Consider the following 19,197-nt stretch of genomic DNA (forward strand, 5'->3'; position numbering starts at 1 on the left):
TTGGACGTACTTGCTCGCTCCACCGCCCCCTCCAATCCGTGATCCCGGCCCTCATTCAGCACTCGAAAAGCGTGTTGAGTGAAGACAGGTAGGTGGCCGGCCACAACTGAGAGTCGAACCTTGGTGTATCCTATAAAAACATTTTTAGAGCGCAGCTCTTAGGCGCCATTTCCGGCTTGAGCGGCGCTGCCCTCGCCGTCGCCGTCGGCGTCGTAACTGCGCATTTCATTATGGGACGTTTTCGATAATGACGTTACAGGTGACGTCACAAGGGTCGCGAGTGACGTCACGAAGGTCACTCGTGAAAGTCACGGCGAAGGTCACGACCTTCACAGTGAAGTTCATGTTAAGGTCACGACCTTCACTAGGTTTTTACGAGTGACGTCACTAGGGTCACGAGGGGGAAGGGAGGGGGAGGAGGAAGTTAGGAGAATGAGAGGAGGAGGAAGGGAGGAAGGAGGAGGGGAGAGGGAGGAGGAGAAGGAGAGGAGGAGGGGGATATCCTCCTTTCCGTATTATCTCCTCCTCCTCAAGAGCTGCGCTCTAATTCGGCATTATAGGGAGTTGTAAACGCCTTTCATTTTTTTATCTCTTTTTCTCACTCTTTTTTCTTTCCGTCTGGTAACAGTATTCGACCCACCCCTTCTCAGGAGATAAACAATTAAGTTAAAGCTGCTCAACCAGAAACAGGCCCTGCCTGTCTGTACCTACTAGTACACAATCGTCTTTAAACCTCAGACAAAAAAAAAAACACACAAAATGGAGACATATAGAACAATGGAAGGGTTTGTTCCAAATAAAATTGGGCCCTGTCGCTTCCTTATAAATGCAAAAGGTACCATTAGTACTCCCGTGTAAGATACACAATGAATACAACGATTCGACAGCACGAAGCAAGTGCGTTGAGCTTGAGAGGTTTGGCTTATTCCCACCTGAGTACAGCGACTCTGCTATATTTAGGATTCGCCGCCGATTGAAACTCAATTTGAATTCAGTGAAAAGTCCCTACACGTTACCGAACGCTCCACTGATACGTTACGATTTCGCAGCAGCAGGAAACATGTTTCCTAGCGCCACTACCCTCCCTCACATTATTTTGCCGATCGGTCAAAACGTAAAGTCGGCAGGGACTGTCTGCCGCTACTCCCCAACCCCGAAATAGCGCTTTCTTTTTTTTCCTTCAGCCTCGATCGCTCATTAAACTACCTCCGAATGAACAAACAATGAGTCACGCTCCCCAACCGTGTTCCTGAACGCCCACTCACTAACCCTGCAGCCTGGACCGACGTAACACGACACCCCTGGCCGACAATTTTCTCGGTGGCTTCGACCCCATTCGAGACAATAGCTCGCTCCAAGCTCACTGGGGGGTCGAGAGCCGGCACTCGCCGTTCGTGATGTTTATCGCGCCCGAGAACGCGAATAGAGTGCAACGCGCGTCAGCGGCAGCGACAGGCCATCGCTGGTCGCCAGTGTGGACGCGACAACGGGTGCACCCTCGGAAAAGTAAAAGAATACATCAAAGGCACGCTGCCCAAGTCGCTATAAATTGCGCGGGTGCCTCCTAACGACAGACCCTTGAGAGGCGCTCGACCGTGATCTTAACGCACGCGCAGCGGCTGGTGTCGCCCCAAAGAATCACGCATAAAAAATGCCGAAAGGTCGGGAGGGCCAAGAATGCTCTTGTCTAGGCGAGGATCTCTTTTCGGCCACGGGGTTAACCAGGGTTCCAAACGGCCGCAAGCGGCGGCGGCCACGGCTGCTTTCATCCCGTTTGGAAGCCAGCGCTATTACGGGATGGCGAGGACCCTTCCTTTGTGAGCGGGTCAAGATGCAATCGTCGGTGCTCTCTGACAGCTCTTTAGACGTGTTCACAAGCGTGAGTAACTTCGCCCAATTGATGGTTTCTTGCAACGTAAGCCTCGTGTAATCAGAGGGGCCGACAAGAAGCGCACGGAAAAGTTGATTTCTTTCGGCCGACTTTGTGACGGATGGAAGTTGTTGGTAACACACCGTGCTATGTGAGCACGTGCACCTCAGGTGTGTTTCTGGACGTTACCGCTATAGTACTCTCGCGTTCGTGATCACGCAAGGGCTCACGTGTTCTGCGTGGCGATGTAACAAAATTAACTTATTACCAGTTATTACGGCGTGCCAAGCGTGCCCTTTACTCTATTTCAGGAACTAAAGCCCAGCGTTATCCGTTGATCCAGTTTTTTTCAATTATTTGCAGGAAAGAGGTGTGTTTTGGAGAAGACGTGGAACTTTTTTTCTTGGAGAAATGGCTACTCAGTTTAGATAAGAGGGAATCCAGAGAAGATTAAAATGTAAATTGCTAGCTCCAACCTATTTTTCTACAGTAGCCTCTTTAATGCAAGAGTGGAGGACAGATATCACTGGATAAACAGCGTCCTTATTTTTTTTAAACATTAACAAGTTTTATTTCTCTTAACGCATGCGCATAGGTAATTTTTAGAATAGAATAGCGCTTTAAATCTTTTAAGTAGTAACAATTATTATTCTTTAGAGTTTAGTAACTAATATAAACAATGGCGTCTGAGCAATCAGGGAAACCTCCACCTCCTCAGCACCTTGGTCGTTCACGACTTGGTTGCATGATCTATTTATGAATTTTGTTGACCATAATTTTCAATGATGTGCGGAGATGTTAAAAAAATAAGTTAACAATAATTTACCCCCAATATATACGAGTGAGTCACAGAGATTGGAATGTACAGTATACAGGCCAGTCTTCAGAAATCGGAGTGTAGATTTTTGCATTGAAAAGAATGTCACTCATGCCAACCTTAATGTTTTCTTTTTTTTCTCTTTGAAGTGATATAATATAAGGGATCAAATGGTCGTATGTTTTCCGATGTACCTAGATTATGTTTCTTTAATAAAAATATATTTTTGTCATGAAGTTTTGGTTGCACGTCAGTTGAACTTTCGAATGAGGTTAAATATAAGATATGCATTTTGTTTTGTCGAAATTAAAATGAATTTTACATGCACGCTACATAATTCATAGCTAAAGCTACTGGTTCATTAAAATTGATCAAGCGTAATTTTATGATTTGAAGGAAACATTTTTTCCTCTGTGCGGTTTATTCTAAATTATATGAATGTGATATGGGACTCCTTCAGACAGGTTAGAATCAAACTGAGTAGACGCGGATTCGTGTTGTTAGATTTGTCCCAGGAAATATTCTCAGAAATGTCACCACAGAACTTGAATCGTCCCTAGTCTAGGAATCCCAAAGTCAGAGACGAAAATGTATTCGATTGAAAATCCCACATAAATGTTTTTAGTGTGGAACGGAGACGATGAACAAGATCTCCAAATAAACCATTTTTTTATTCTTGATAATTATGCCGTAAATAATTTTCCCTTGTTTTTACTTGTCGTCCTCACCCAAATAATATTTGACAATATTTTAATACCCAAACACTAGACGAAAGTTTAGCAGCCTCTATCAATCGGAATCTTTGACTACAAGCTAGGCCGGATTCGACGTTTGACGTTGGAGACGGCAGCCGTCGTCAAGAAGTTTTGTCAGTTTTGGTACGGTTGACAGCTTAATAAGTGTTGGGTGGGTGTTTCACCAGCGGAGGTACCAGAATATGCATTGCAGAATTTCAGCTAGACTGCCCCGTCCTAAGCATAGAGAAGAAGCAATCTGTGAAGCACGCGAACCGCCTGTGACTGAACCGTTGACCACTCAACAGCGATTCAGAAATGACACTCGACATGAAGAACAGAAGCTCCACTAAAATATCTTGCACATGAAACATCACGTTGAAATTACAAACTGTGTTTTAATGATCCGCAAATTTTAACTCAGCAAGTCACATTTTGCTAAAACATTTATTGACCGGTGATTCGTGCTGCTGAAAAAAACAAAACGTGTGATATGTGTTACGAATTTCTCATATGGGAATACTACGCCCATCTTGTGCAAACTCCTCTATTAAAAAAGAGATTACGGTACTTCAAAACTTAGGAAATATTTCTTTTAAACTTATGAAAAGGGTTATAACTATAGATAGAAGAGTCACCGACGCGAAGGGTTGGGAATCTAATTTAAAATTCCAACCGCGCGCTGACATTTAATAAGACCGATACTCCGATTTAAGGTTCTCCTAATGTGGTTTAAGGCAGCGTTTCTTTTTTTCTCCTTTGAACAGTCACGTTGAGCACAGAAAGTAAGAAGTCGATTAAGAGGTTAACATTGTCTGCACGTGTGACGGGCTGATTTTCGCGTCCGTCCGCTTCCCGAATACACAGGGTTCGAATCGTATATACGTAACAATCCCCAAAATAACGACATGCGTTCGTTTATTCTACCTCAGCGTGCGCCCATGCACGGCGCGGCACGCATTCCAGAAATCTATGTTGCCGCTGAGAGTTCGACGTTCCTATCTGCATTCACCCGCCGAGAAGTAGGTAAGCACAGTCACGCATCCAAAACAAAGCAAAGAGAAAAATCACCCCGATATTGTGAGGCAAAAGGTTGCACTCGGAGGAGAAAAGGCCATTACTACATCTTGACCTCGGACCGTTGCAAATGGAGGTTCGAGGTCATTGCCATTTCGCCAACCAAACGCCGTTTTGGAAGCGAAATGCAATAACCAGTTCGGCGTCTCCGCGCCCCAGCCGTGCTGCTTTTACTAGGGGCGGTCCGTGAAAGCAGCCACAAATGCGGCCTTTTTTTTCTTTTTGGTTCGTTGTTTCTGTTTTGACCGACGATGGACTTGCCCGAGGAAACGTTAGGCGAGAGCACCCAGCGTTGCTCTGGTTCGTGGTGAGGATTTTGGTGTCGCCGACGTCCTCCCTGAGATGCGACCCAGGGAACGTCTTGAAAGAACGTTCACGCACTCCGAAAGATTAAATTCGCATAAAACGCATAGGGGAAAAAAATTCGCGTGTGCATTTCTTGCATACACACAAACGCTTAAACGGAGAGACGGATACTTGAGGGAAGTTTAGTATAGGGCTGTGGCCTGTTTTATCTTCTTGGTTAACGGCTATTTGGGCGAACAAAAGAATTAAACGATTTTCGAAGGGGAGCAGAGGTATAGTACAGGAGCTACGACTACGACTATACATTATTCTCTACTGGTATTAAGACTAATTTAAGGCAGCTATTTCGATCAGATTAAAATGAGACGAATGGGACAATCATCTCCCGCCAGAAGTCAATACCGTCTAAAAAAGTACGTGTGCTCTGCTTCTGGATTTCTTTTTTATAGGGTCCCTTTTAATATCTAGAAGAAATGTCGCAATAAGCCAGTAACAAGGTTTAGCGGCCAAAAAGCTCTAGATGGCTTTTCAGATGGGCGTCGGTTTTCATATATATAATGTTAAAACCCAATTTTACCACCACGCACATCTGCTCTACAATGGCCCTTGGGACTTAGAAAAGTGGAACACGAAGGAGCTGGTAGATGCGTAGCCGCCAGAAACAATTTCAAAATACGAATAAGCGAGTAGCATTATGCAGTTTGCAGTGGGGTTTACCTGTTCGGCGTTATTCAGCAATGTAGTACATTGGAGGTTCATTAGCAAGTTTCTACCAGGCAATCTGTTACTCTACTTTTCGGACGCCGCTGCGCTGGAATCGACACGGCACACAAGGCTGTCAAGGCGCGCTGTCCAGGTGTTTTGAGCTAAACGACGTTGTGTCGCCGGCTTTAGCGGTGTTTTGAGCTAAACGAACCGAATGTATTGTCTGAATACCCAGGATTCATTCTTCCTGGCATGTTATCTATAATCTTTAAATTCAAAGTAACCACTGAGAAAATGTCAAAAGAATGTCTTGCCAAAGCCAACTTTCAAATTTTCACGCGCTTCCTAGTGTCGTGACGTCATATGTCTAACTTGCAAGTCGAGCAGGCAGTGTTAAAAATGTGTTTTTTTTTACGCATGTTTATTTTCTCGCTTTGCTGTCGTATATTTTTTGAGCATTCGGTTTACACCTTCAGACCTCATTTAACCCGTCGAGAAGTACTGCTCAAGTTTGGGCTAAACTAAAACATCTGACGTGCTGCTAAAACCTCAAAGCCTGTCAAAACAAAATTAAAAATGGAATAACATTAAAAAAATTTAGACGTAATTTGGGTTACTAAATCAGATATTTCTATTAAGGTGTTTGACCAATTCTCAACGAATCGGTGGCTTTAAAATTTTCGCCAGCGCTACCCTGTAATAGCTTAGTTGTAAAAATTAAAAGAGTATTTCATATATATATATATATATATATATATATTGCGAGTAACGGTCAACGAAGGAAAGGACACCTTCAATAGCATTGCGGTGCCTCGTAAGCACGTGCGGCCATAGCGCGACAGGAGGCAACGAACGTGTTCTGAAGGCAAAGTTTCTAATGCTTGCAACACTGGGAAAATATTTCCAACACGTGCCCGTATTTTATGCAGCACAGAATTTCTATCGTGTCAGAAAAACTGCGCCTCATTAGACCCGCAACCGAGGAACACTCCTTTAGGTCGAGTCGTACTTTATCTTAATGAAACGGTGGCCATTGAGCTGTGAAATTGAACAAACGGGAATAAAGGGTAAGTGCAAATGCGAAACCCGTTAAAACCAAAAGCTTGTGTACTGACGTCCTGCAATGCTGTCTCATAGTGCAAAAGTTGTCCCAGAAGGGCTGTCACCGAAATAGAAAGGAAACGGTCTGGGCGCATTGATTCCTCGTGACAATGGCCCAGCTTGGCGTTCTTTAGTTCCGCGAGCCAGCGTACGTGGTTCACTGTCCGTTTTGGAGGCACAGCTTTTGGAATGCTCTAGTCAATGAGCATTCTACTCCCATATTTAAACCTATGGTGCCACATTATCAAAACAAAAATGTTCTTTCAGCTACTTGAAAAATACATACATATATATATATACATATATATATATATATATATATATATATATATATATATATATATATATATATATATCGGCAATGTATTCGATTGGGCATCGAAATACCTTTGCTTCCTGAGTCCCAAAATACGAAATTACATAAGGTAAAGAATCAATTAAAAGGGCGGCATAGTGACATTGTGCGAATGACTTTTTTTTATACACCACGTTCATGTGGTTAAAGATTGGTAAGTATATTTCGGTATGTCATTTGAACCGTTACAATCGGAAGCAACCTTTTAGAAAAGTGCGCGCCATATTGTGGCTGCCACTCCCGTTTTCTGAGTCGGCCAATGTTTGGGCACATACCCTGAGCGTGTATTGGACATGCGGGCTGCGTCAACGCTCCAATTGCACGTTTCGTGTCCAAGAAATTACTACTTCCATGACTTCACGTCATGCGACGTGGTCACGTCCCGTCACGTGCCGGACGTCACGACGTAAAACCATTGTGACGTCGTGACGTGGTGCACGGTTACGTTACACGTTACACCTCGACGCCGCTTGACTTGACGGCATGGACGTGGTCAAGTGACATTACGGCGAGAAGTCATATCGTGTCAAGTGACGTCACGTCACGTGTGACTGTGTTGCGTGATACCTTGACGTCACACGACCTGGTCATATGACGTCCCGACATCAATAATTTTTACCACTTGACGTCAAGTTACGTCGCACCTGCACGTACCATGACCTGACGTCACGTGACGTGACACGCTCGCCTCGGGCGCACGGAATTTACGTTAGCTTACATTAGAATACGATTCTGCATCAATGCGTCTGTCATCTCGCAAGGGCTGTGCAGTGCTCTCAAAGGCACAAGTGTGCTAACGTTGCTCGGCATGATGCTTTGTTTGCACGAGCATTTCTGGAGAAGAGCAACTCCAAATTCGCGCTCGCGGCTTTGTCTAATACGACACTGTACTGAACTTCCGAGATGAAGTATATAACGTAATGTTGAGCACTAATACCCTGGGTTGCATGGTCGTTCGTCAGTCATAAAATGAAAGCGGAGGTAGAGTCGCGACAAGATACACAAGAATTTAGGGACGTTCTTTGATGCCTATTTTAGTACTATGCTGAGCGGCTGTAGAATAAAAGTGGGTGCGATCTGTGTTTATTTTGCTGGTTTTGTGAAGCTGAGTCGGCTGGGTAATAGAAAGATAAGGCACGCCTTGTATGAGATCTCCCTTGGCAACAGCATATTGAAATGAGAAAGCAACGGTGGGAGAACAGAAATCATGCCATGTACAATAGTGCAAAACAGCTTATTGAGTCCTGTAAATCAATATTCGAGAGGCGTGGGAAGCGCTATCACTAAGATTTGCTCGGAAGATCAAGGAGAACATATACGGATGCCGAGTTATCTTCAGAAAGTTGATAAGGCTCTGTTTCCTCGTTCCAGGTTTGGAGCTCACTGGCTGCAGTAAAAATCCTATAACTTGACAGGGCATGCCTATTCCTTTTACGAGTGAAGTGTGCAAATGAGCTGGAATCAAGAGGTGGGTGTTCTTGACCCGTCATTCATGTCTTTCGTACAGAGTATTCAAACAGAGCTGCTTTTGTCTCGTATTTCTTGCTACGCGACGCTCTCTTTTGTACTTTTCTAAGTAAACTTCTCTGGACTGTATATTGACGCCTCAAGTACTGTGAGCATATAATATACGTGTAGATGTCACCCACAAGTAATGCCTTAACACGCAGAGTGTAAATTGTTTGCCAGCTTGCAATTAATTTTCCATGAAACATTTGAAACTCGGAACTTCCAAACAAAAGATACAATTTTTTAAAACATTATTTTATTGAAAACAAACAAAATGCCATAAAGGCTATATTAAAAAAAGAGTGATACACGATGTTTGATTAAGCTTCAATTTATTTTGAGTAAATATTCAACATTACAAATTTGAAAAAAAAACAGTACCTATTTTATTGTTGTTTTAAGAACAAATAGTGTTTCTATGCTAATTTGTGCAATCAAGAAGTTTCAAGAAAAACGTTGTGTTCACATACCCTTTTATCCTGGCTACAATTCAAAATAAGTTGGTGGCAATACGACAGACCACACAGTCTCTTGGCTGGGGAAGTGCACGTGTACTGTTCCGGCCACGGAGCGATTGCCGAATTGCCGGCAATCATGATCGCGTGGCTGCCTTAGGTTTGGGCATGGCCACTTGAAAGCTGCCGCTTCGCCACTCCTCTTTGTATAGACGCTTTACACACGCGCCAAATTACAGCCGCCATTACTGACCTTCTCTTGTCTTACCCAGATGCCGAGCAACTGAAACGGTAGTTGACAATCCTCCACAAAAGCCGATGCTTTTGAAAAAGACACAGTTGAACCTAATGTGGCAATAACCTGGCCTGCTATGGTAATGATGAGTTGAAATAAACGAAATAAGAGGAAACAAAAAGAGAAGGTCAGTTATGGCGGCGTCCATGCACAGCTGCTGCAAAGCGTCTATAGTGACGCAGTGCCAATGTGTTCTAGCTGAGCATTGTGAGTTCGTCACGGTTGGCGCTGCTCGTCGCGTACGAGCTTCACGTTACTGTGGGTAGAGTCGACAGCTGTGTTGCTTGTAGCATTACTTGGCCTCTCTTGCGGCATGGAACGGTATTTTTTGTGTTTTAGTTTATTAAATCTGCATTAGTAGTTCCTAAATTAACGTGACAATATTGTTTTATTGTAATAATAATAACATGCTGGTTAGTTTCTGTCCGGAATTGATTTATATTCAAGCTTAGCCATTTTTAAGGGATATACATTAATAAAACAAATGAGACAAAATGGATGCACTGCTCCATGGACTGTCATGATAGAAGTTCTCGGACAATTTACTTCCACGTGCCACTTCAAATGTAAGTCGACTTGTGCTCGTGTAATTTTACCCGCGTACTACCCAGCGACCTTGCTATCATGGGGACACTACTGCCGCAGTATCAAGATCGAGGGACGCTTTAGGGAATGCATGCGTCTCACTCGGTTTTCGTAAATTGATTAAATTATTTTAAGCTCCGATACTGACTGCTGTTAAAACGGTAGTTGCAACACGACCCATCGCATCCTTAATTAAAGATTTAGTTGACAAATAATGTTACTTTGTCTATTGATCGTGATGGTGGTCTTGCAATCTAATGTCCCCCAACCCCAATACACATGCACTAAAGATAATATCCATGTACCGGTTACTCAGTTTATTAACGTCTTTGTAGATGGGACATTTTTACATTATTTTATAATTTTCTGGAAATCTCTAACAATCGACGCATTAATTATACGAAAAGCAAATACTTTTTTTTTATTTGCTTCTGGGAGACTTGAGTGCATCATATATTTACTATATTTCATCATATATTTACATATATAAATCACCATCTCAACGCCACATGAACCTCTTGAACGGCCTTTTTCTCTCGGCGAGCTCATGGCAGCTCTCAGACAAGGGAAGGCTCGCTCAGCACCGGGGCATGACCGTATAACTCGGCAAGAACTCCGCAACCTGAGCGAAACGGCTTTGCGTGAGCTCCTTGAAATTCTCAACGAATCCTGGGCATCTGCGCAAGTCCCAGATAGTCTTAAACTAGCTTTGATCTACCCAATCCCTAAACCCGGAAAGGACCCGTCTACACCGAGTAATTTGCGCCCCATATCCCTCACTTCTACCGTTTGCAAACTTATGGAGCGAATGATCCATACCCGCATTCAACACTACCTCGAATATGTACACATCGCGACACTGTTAGCGCGAACACGACATCGGCGCATTTTCGCGTTTTAATTCTAAATAGTATTAGCGAGCACGAATTTTTAACGCTTAGATTATAGAACTAAATTAGCTCTTCCCGTAGCAATAATAACTTGGATGACATCCCTTGGTTTCAAAACGAAAAACTAGAAAAACCGGCGATAGCTTGTTCGCGCTAACAGTGTCGCGCTCTGTACAACCCGGCTTGCACCCGGCTCAAGCAGGTTTCCGGCCTAACATGGGGACGCACAATTGTCTGTGGCTCTTACGCCGTGTCATTAACCGCCGAAGTAGGAAAGCGCTTCCCGACTATATCTTAGCCTTAGACATGCGTAAGGCTTTTGATAACGTTTCACAGGAGGCCATACTCCAAGAATTAGCGCAGCGCTACCCAAGCCAACGTGCCCAAGACTGGATTCGCTCGTTCCTCCAACAGCGACCTGTTCAACTCAATGGAAAGGCCTCGGGATGGACTCCGAAAACCTATTTCTTGGATAGGGGGGTCCCCCAGGGGTCCATCCTCGGACCTTTGCTGTTCAATCTAGCAATGACACGGGTGGCCCAGCGGCTGGAACGTGACACTGCTGCCCGTTTTACTATATATGCAGACGATGTTACAATTTGGACTGAAGCAGCGGATTACCCGGACAGTCAAACAATGCAGATCGAACTACAGGCGGCGGTCCTCAGCGTCTCGCAAACTCTCGAGGAGCTAGGTCTACAGCTATCCCCGGAAAAAACAGAACTGCTCAGTGTAGATGGCAAGCACGTGACGAACCCCGCTCACCAAATTACCCTCCACGTCGGCTCGCAGGACATCCAGTCTAGCAATGGCCAGATTCGCATCCTAGGGATTCAGATCGCCAGCTGTAATAGCCCTAAAGCGTGGACTAAACATCTGCGCAAACACTGGTCCCCACTGTTGCACACCATTAGACGGGTCTCCAATAAATACGGTGGAGCCCGGCAGCAATCTTGTCAAACACTGGCGCGTGCTACGGCTGTTGGCCGGATACTATACGGTACACCAGCCTACGACTGCACCCCAACCCTGCTACGAGACATAGAACGCCTGCACAGGGCCACGCTGCGCACCTTCGCCGGTCTGCCCAAACACGTACGCAACGACAGGCTCTTGGCCACGGTGCCAATACCTCCCATAGATGTCATTATGGATGAAGCACGTAGCCAATTTACCTCTAGATTAGAAAATACCTTACAAGGGCGAAGCACCCTAGCGTGGGACCTTCAGCGTCACGTTGCCTGGAGCGGCCCTGATGAAGCTTCGCCGTGGGATAGCCCCGTCATCAGCCTAAAACCCATCAAAGCGATACCTACACAAAACTCCGACCTCCGTAACCGCATGGCCTACCAGCACCACAACGCTGAAAATAATGGACACATTCACATTTACACTGACGCCAGTTTTTTGGCGGACCGAGCCGGACTAGCGTGGCATTGCACCTCTCGACCAGAGCTCACAGGCGCTCATACATGCACTCTACCGCAAGGCACCGCCCTGCAGGCTGAACTATTAGCAATATGGGGAGGGACCTGCTCGATTCCGAACCTCCCTGATCTTCAAAGAGAACAGGCGCTAACGCGTACATACCGAATCTACACGGACTCCGTCGCAGCTCTAGAAGAACTGTCAACACCAACGACCGAAGATGCTACCGCTGTTGAAATCCGTAAACGCCTTCGGATGCTTCAAGACTTGGGCGCGGATGTTCAGATCCTCTGGACGCCAGCCCATACCGGGGTCCCAGGAGGAAACGCTGCAGCACATGCAGCCGCCACACAGGCACGTGGGAGCAACGTAACTACAACCCCACCCTCCTCACAGATCCCCTTCGCAAATCCCTACTTGACCTTGATGACGCCTCGGAGTTTTCTGCACTATCTACGCACACGTATCCGCAAAGATAGTAAGGATCGCCTCCAGAGGGCGACACCCGAAACCCTTTTCTCCCCCACCGACAAATACACGCGCGCACAAGAAGTATTTCTTAACAGAATCATGACTAACGCTGCATACACACCACATATTATTCAAAAATGGCTCCCTATCGACCTCAATATTCCCCTAAGCTGCCCTCACTGCCAGAAGACAGCAAAAGCAGACCTCCTTCATCTTATATGGGATTGCTCCGCATTCATGACCGGCCGGGACACGATCGTACACATCCCTCATTCCGACCATGCAACCCTCGTTCAACACCTCTTCGATCAACCAGCCAATAGACACCTTCTCGCCACTTTTGGTAGCGTTAGCGGTCTGACCAGGATGGTGTAGGCTGACTTACTCTTTCCTTTCGATTGCTCCAGGATGGCCTGCATGACTTAGGTGCTGCAGAAGACACCGAAGACCAAAGACGGCGGAACTGATGCCAATTTCGAAAAACCAGACACCCCCCCCCCCCCCCTCCCTCAACCCCCTTACCCCCCCCCCCCCCCCCCCCCCCAGCGGCTTTGTGCCATCCTCCCTCTCAAAGGATCAATAAATAAATAAATATATTTACTTTCCTCGAAACAGGCCACCCGCGATGCTGTTAGGTTTGGCCCTATCTAGGGACTAAAGCAAGAAACATTGGGTATGCCTGGAAGTGGTGGCGGTATTGTACAAACGTGAGCTCTTATTTTGGTGGCGTCGCGCTTAGGCTAGTGTGTGAAGCAAGAAATTCTAGATAGGCTAGGAAGCCGTCGGCGTGCAGCATGACAATACGGTGGAAGCTACGGCCCCCGCGGGCCAATCGGAACAACGGAGGGAGGCACGTGACTACATATCGCCGGGGTGCGCGTTTACTGCAAAGAACTGCGAGGTCTTTCGCTGCGTGATGTTTCGATGAGTGCGTTGCGCTCGTGTACGTAGCACATATGGAAGCCGTTGGAACGCAATGCAGGGCGTTTAACTTTTGCCAAGCTACAACCAGGCAGGGTAGAACCGGGGGGTCTCACTCTGCTCACGCCACCTGGCCGTTGCCGGCTGGCTGTAGCTGCTGCAGAAGCAATTTATAAAAAGCTTCGGAATTCCCCCTCAACTTGCAATCAAAATAAGCGACAACGTGTTTTAGCGCAGGCTGTTCGTTTTGTTTCTAATTCATATCACTTTATTACAATGTTACTCAATAAAAAAATTAAAAACTCGTGGGATTTTTCCTGGATTTTATTGCAGGTTATTAAAATATTCGTTCTTATAGCAGATAAGGTGCGAACAAGCTGGCATTCATATAAATAAATATTCAAATCCCCTTACATTTATATCACAAAGATTACAACACACGGGCAAAATACGTGAGATGGCTCGTGGTACAGTTCCCTTCAAACATAACGCCACCACAAGATGGTTAGTGTTTGGCACATCTTTCGTGTTCTTCATGGACCTACCGTTACCACTACACGTGGTGAGGTGTTGACTCCCCGATCACAACCCTACCCCTGGAAGACATTCCAGCTGCTGCAGTAACCAAATCAGCTTGCAGTAGCCGACAATATTACAATGAATGGGTTTCAGAGTGGCGACGTTAAATTTGAGGAGTGCTGTACGTCTGACTTCGGACCGTTGTTCTCGCCCCAAAAAATAAATCAATATAACAGACTTTCTGATGCCTTGGGATTGGCCTCTGATAGAAACTTTGAAAGTCCACCTAAACAGCATTAACATGCGTGCATGCGTTAACATGCAAGCGTACGAAGGCACCCCTACTTTGATTAAACTGCGCTGCGAATAACGGCACTGGGACTAGAAGTACGACGCAACATACATATATAGTATGAAATGCATAGCCAAAAAAACTCATGGATGAAGAAAGAATAAAACAATTAAAACAAAGACATTACAACCACATCTTTCAACCACTGTTGAACGACTCTGCAGTGCTTCGTTATTTTAATGACGCATGCCCAAACAGGCAAACATTGAATTCGGTTTGTTTCTCCTACAAAGTTATGTATTAATATTTTTAGGTGTTTTAATAAAAAAATTGTGAATTCACGAATGTTTCTTAAGTTACTTGCTTTGTCATTGCTCTATTTAAAAAAAAAACGGCAAAGATATGTGCCTTGCTCTGTATTATTTTCGCTTTTGTTTAGCTTTTTATGCGTTTTTTCTTTCCTTTTTTCTTCAAAATGTATAAAATTAACCCCCAAGAATAATGCTACACGGGTGAAGCACAAAAAAAGAATGAAATTATTATATTTTATTTACTGCATAGCTCTCACGAACGGGGCATTGCAATGTTTACTACAATCATTCATATTCGATATCTTTATAAATATGTTGCGCGGACACAGTAAAGGCCATTTGAAGAAACACTTCAGGACCCTTTAATTGGGATGTCTATTTCTTTTTTTTTTATTTACAGATAGTAAAAGGTTTAAGATATCTGTCCAAGTATAAGTACAAAATTGCACAGACGTTTTGCGTCTGTCGTAGAAAATTCAACACCAAAGTGGTCTTGGCAAGCTGGTGCGTTTAAGTAATGTAGAAGCTTGTCTAAGCTAATGAAACTTTGCTCGGTGTTCAAAAGCGTCTCAAAATATTAGATTGCGTTTTCATCAAAATTTAACGACTGATCAAGGTTACAAATTCCAATTTGCCCCACTTTACCCCAAGTTCTGATCTAGACGAGATATGTTATGTCACTGCTTGCGAAACCCCGACCGATCGGCTCAAAAATTATATAACTCAAGGTAGTGAAGTTATGACAAGTCGTACCATTTTCACAACAATTATGTAAAGTGGTAAAATAGATTTCAATTAAACTATAGCCTATAATGGCCGCCGATTAAAAATACTTACCAAGAAAATCCTTGACTACGTCTTTATTATCAGTCATTAATTTTTTTCCCCCTCAGGAAAAAACCACATCTTGATAAATTCAGCTTTATTTTGCACTGTATTTTTTTTTAATATTTATTTTCTGGGCAAGTACTGAAGGTAGCACGGTGCAGAAACTAATCAAACAGAGTAAGAAAGAACGCGAGTTAACTAGTAGCCGCGGAGTCAAACTTCCATAAGCCTATGTAGGGTATGGGATAATCGAAAACAAAACCACTAACAAAAAAGAGACGCATTTTCTACCGAACCCAGTAAGCCAAGATAATGAGTTTTTATGACATCTCAAAGCCCACCGCCCAAGGCGGGCTCGGCTTATAATTGATGTTCAGCCGCTAATAAAATGGAAACATGAGCAGCCTTTTTGTATCGCCTAAACCTGCACCGGCAAGCCAAGAGCGGCGTGTGCCTACGCCCGGCCATTGGGCCACTTCTTCCTGACGCCTGTTCAGGCCGACGCGCGTCGTTAACGAATTCTTTGGTTCAGTCAGCCGCACTCTCCGTCTCAAAAACGACCTCTCCCCCCCCCCTGCGAAAGGTTAATTGCGCTTATGAATATCAAAAGCGATCCGGCCGAACGACACAAAGCAGCATGCCGAAACCGCGTTCAAGAACGGATCCCTATCATTAACGACCGCTTGGGTCATTAAGTCAAGCGCTCTCGCTGGACGGAGGACAAAGATCGCAAGCGGGAGGCTATTTTCTGTTCGGTCAACGAACAAGGTCATTACACGGCCGCTTTCTAGTCGGAGAACAAACAGCACAGAGATGGCGAACGCGAAGTAAACAGACCATTGGTGATGACGATGCATATTCGCTAGCTTAGTTATTGATGACTTCCCCAGCGACTGCACTTCGTAGGAGGTCGACCCATTGAGCATTGGAAGTACCGAACGCACATTATACGATATTTGCGGTCGCAGCTCCCGATAGCTTCGCTATACTTTGTTTCCCCTTACGACGGGCCGCGAATTGGATTGGATACGTGTCACCGAAGCCAATCCAATGATGTGTGGTTGTCGCGTGACCTTTGAGAAAGGCGCACAGACGCGTGGGGAACGTGGTCACCGTGACACACCTCGCAGCTCTATACTTCGTTTCAGCTTAGGTCCGAGCGCGGCCAATGTTATGAGCCTAAGGGCCAATCAAACAGCGAAAGAGGCACAAAGTCATGGCATGCTCTCTGCTGTTCATAGGACAAGCCGGTATTCGTCGTCTCTCTGTGCGTGCTCCTCCGCCGGCTAGTCCTATCAAGCGCAGAGAGCACGCCGTGACGTTGCGCTTTTTACACTATTTGATTGGCTCTTCGGCTCACAACATCGGCCTCGCTGGGACCTAAGGTTAAACGAAGTATAGATTGTTTGGGATGACTTGCAGCGTCAGCTGCGGTCCGTCGTAAGGCAAAAGCTAAGTATAGATTGAAAGAGAACCCAATAAGGCAGGTTGTAATTGGCTCGACAAGGTATAAGTGGCCGGGTCTGCAAACCGCTGCCAAAATTGACGTATCTGACATAGGGGTGGACGTCGTTCCGCTGATAGAGTGACCTTTTGTGAGCAGTTGACTGCACGACAGATTGGCCGTTGCTGAATGCGGGCATGAGCCTGACCTTATTATAAAAGAAAGTTGCCGGTGAGCGTTCAATAGATTCTTTCAGCGGATGCCAAATTACAGGCACCATTAATGACATTCACTTGGCTGGTCAAGATATCAAGCCAATTAGACTGGTAATAGGGAGTTGTAGTAGACCGTGTCTCCCCCTCTGCTAACCCTCCGCTTCGAAGAAACCGTGACTGCGCCTGCGCGCCGATGGCATTGGCTGTAGAGTTCCGGGTAGCGGAGGGGCTTAGCGAAAGGAAAAACACGGTCTACTAAAACTCCCTAATAACGAACTCGCATAAAACCTGCAATATTTCTTAAAGCGTCCCTTCTAAATAGTAGAATTAAAGCGGCGCTATCAGATTTAAAAGCCCTGCAGGTTATGGTCAGTTATGAATTCGCGAACACGCAAGGGACGGCGATCCTCAAGTACTCTTCACGCCATTAGGTTTTTATTTTATAGTACCTATAATAACACGCGTATCACGCTTGCCTTCAAGTTGTAAGATCAGAACAGGTCAAAGCAACATCCATTTTAATTTTGACAAAACTCCACCAGACGGCGACTTCGAAACTTCTAGGGAGCTCTTAGCCTTAATTTTGATGGTTTCTACAAACTAGGATTGTGCGCCCATGTTTCTCTACATCCCCTCTTTCTTATGAGCCGCGGAGCGAGTTTTTATTGTTTACATGCGGGTGGAAACCTTTAGGCGGGCCGGCTCCGAAATGAGTAAAACACTTGTTAAAAACCATAACAAAAAAAAAAATTGCCCACTCAATTGCATGGCTGTAAACCAATAGAAAGGTGCAGCTCTTGATCTGCACTCTAGCATGCTTTCGTTCACAACGTTACAAGAAAAGTGTATAGTCAGTTTCGATTCTTCCGGAGTAGATAGTTTACAACATTCCAATTATTTACCTTCCCGTATATTTCCGAGATCCTGAGTCACTGAAACTTGGGATAACGAGCCTGTGCTAGTGACAAAAAGAAAGAAAGAAAGAAAGAACACCGTGACATTTTACAAAGACAATAACCATGTTGTATGATCATGAGGTAACGCTAACATAATACAATAAAAATATAATAAAGGGCATGGTTACGTCTGTGCCAGAAAGAGTATTCGGGAAAGCTTATCAAGTAAGTCAACAGGCCAATTTCGTCACATTTGACGAAATCGGTCTGTTGACCTGGTTCGGGAGGAAGGGCGGAAAAGGGGGGAGGGGGGCGTCGTTGAGGTAAAGTTTAAACACGTTCCAGTAGTACACGCACTAGCTGACCTTTAGCCGGCTCCCCGATTTACTTACTTGATGAAAACTTACGTCCATAAAAACTTACGACCGTGAAATTCACTTACGTTCATGAAAACGCACCAATTAGAGTGCCTATATTGATCTACTGACTTACTCTATTAGCGTTTCCAACTACGCGTCTGGGGAACGCAAAATTCTTCAAATTTACCACAGTGCGAGCCCTACCGCTTTGAAGTGATCCTTTTGATAAAGCTCATGACATCTATTACACATTTCACAGGTAGATCAGCCTTAATTCTTAAACGAAAATCAGCTGGTTAAAGGGATACTGAACCAAAATTTCGAGCTCACAAAACAAGGCTGGACGGATAGGCGGGACGCAGTAAAACGCAAAAACATCACTTATACAGCGATATCTCGAACGGATCGTCGTATTTTGGAAAATAAATGCGCGATTGAATACGGCCAACGAGGCATGCGACGTCACGATTCCCATTCCCTCTCCTCGCTACGTCCCGTCGAGCTGGTGAACCGAAGCGAGGAGGAGAGACGCGAGGCCGCTTCCCCTCATTCTCAAATTCTCCCGGAGGACAATGACGTGAAAGACCTCGGTTGATCGCGCTCTTCTTTTCCAAAAGTACGGCCATCCGTTTGAGATATCGATGTGCGAGTGATGTTTTGGGGTTCGTAGGGTCCCGTTCAGAACTTCTGCCACCTTATTTTACAAAATCCAAATTTCGTTACAGTATCCCTTTAACTCGCATCATTTGTCCGGCAGTTCGCAGTCGATTGGGGCAATAATAAAAAGAAAGGTCTCTCTCCACTTCAAGACGAA

The 19,197-nt window shown here is 45.0% G+C and overlaps 1 protein-coding gene across 1 annotated transcript; it reads left to right on the forward strand.

The window, feature by feature from the left end:
* Positions 1-10,915: 10,915 nt before the first annotated feature.
* On the forward strand, positions 10,916-12,973 carry LOC121837153. The gene has a single exon (XM_042292661.1). It carries the CDS (start codon positions 10,916-10,918, stop codon positions 12,971-12,973), a length of 2,058 nt encoding a protein of 685 aa, XP_042148595.1.
* Positions 12,974-19,197: the final 6,224 nt, after the last annotated feature.

This window comes from Ixodes scapularis, unplaced genomic scaffold (assembly GCF_016920785.2).
Source record: "Ixodes scapularis isolate PalLabHiFi unplaced genomic scaffold, ASM1692078v2 PGA_scaffold0__279_contigs__length_252992795, whole genome shotgun sequence".
Classification (NCBI taxonomy): domain Eukaryota; kingdom Metazoa; phylum Arthropoda; class Arachnida; order Ixodida; family Ixodidae; genus Ixodes; species Ixodes scapularis.

Excerpts from the sequence above, each read along its gene's own strand:
- LOC121837153 (XM_042292661.1), top strand. The coding sequence starts at position 10,916 with ATGGGGACGCACAATTGTCTGTGGCTCTTACGCCGTGTCATTAACCGC.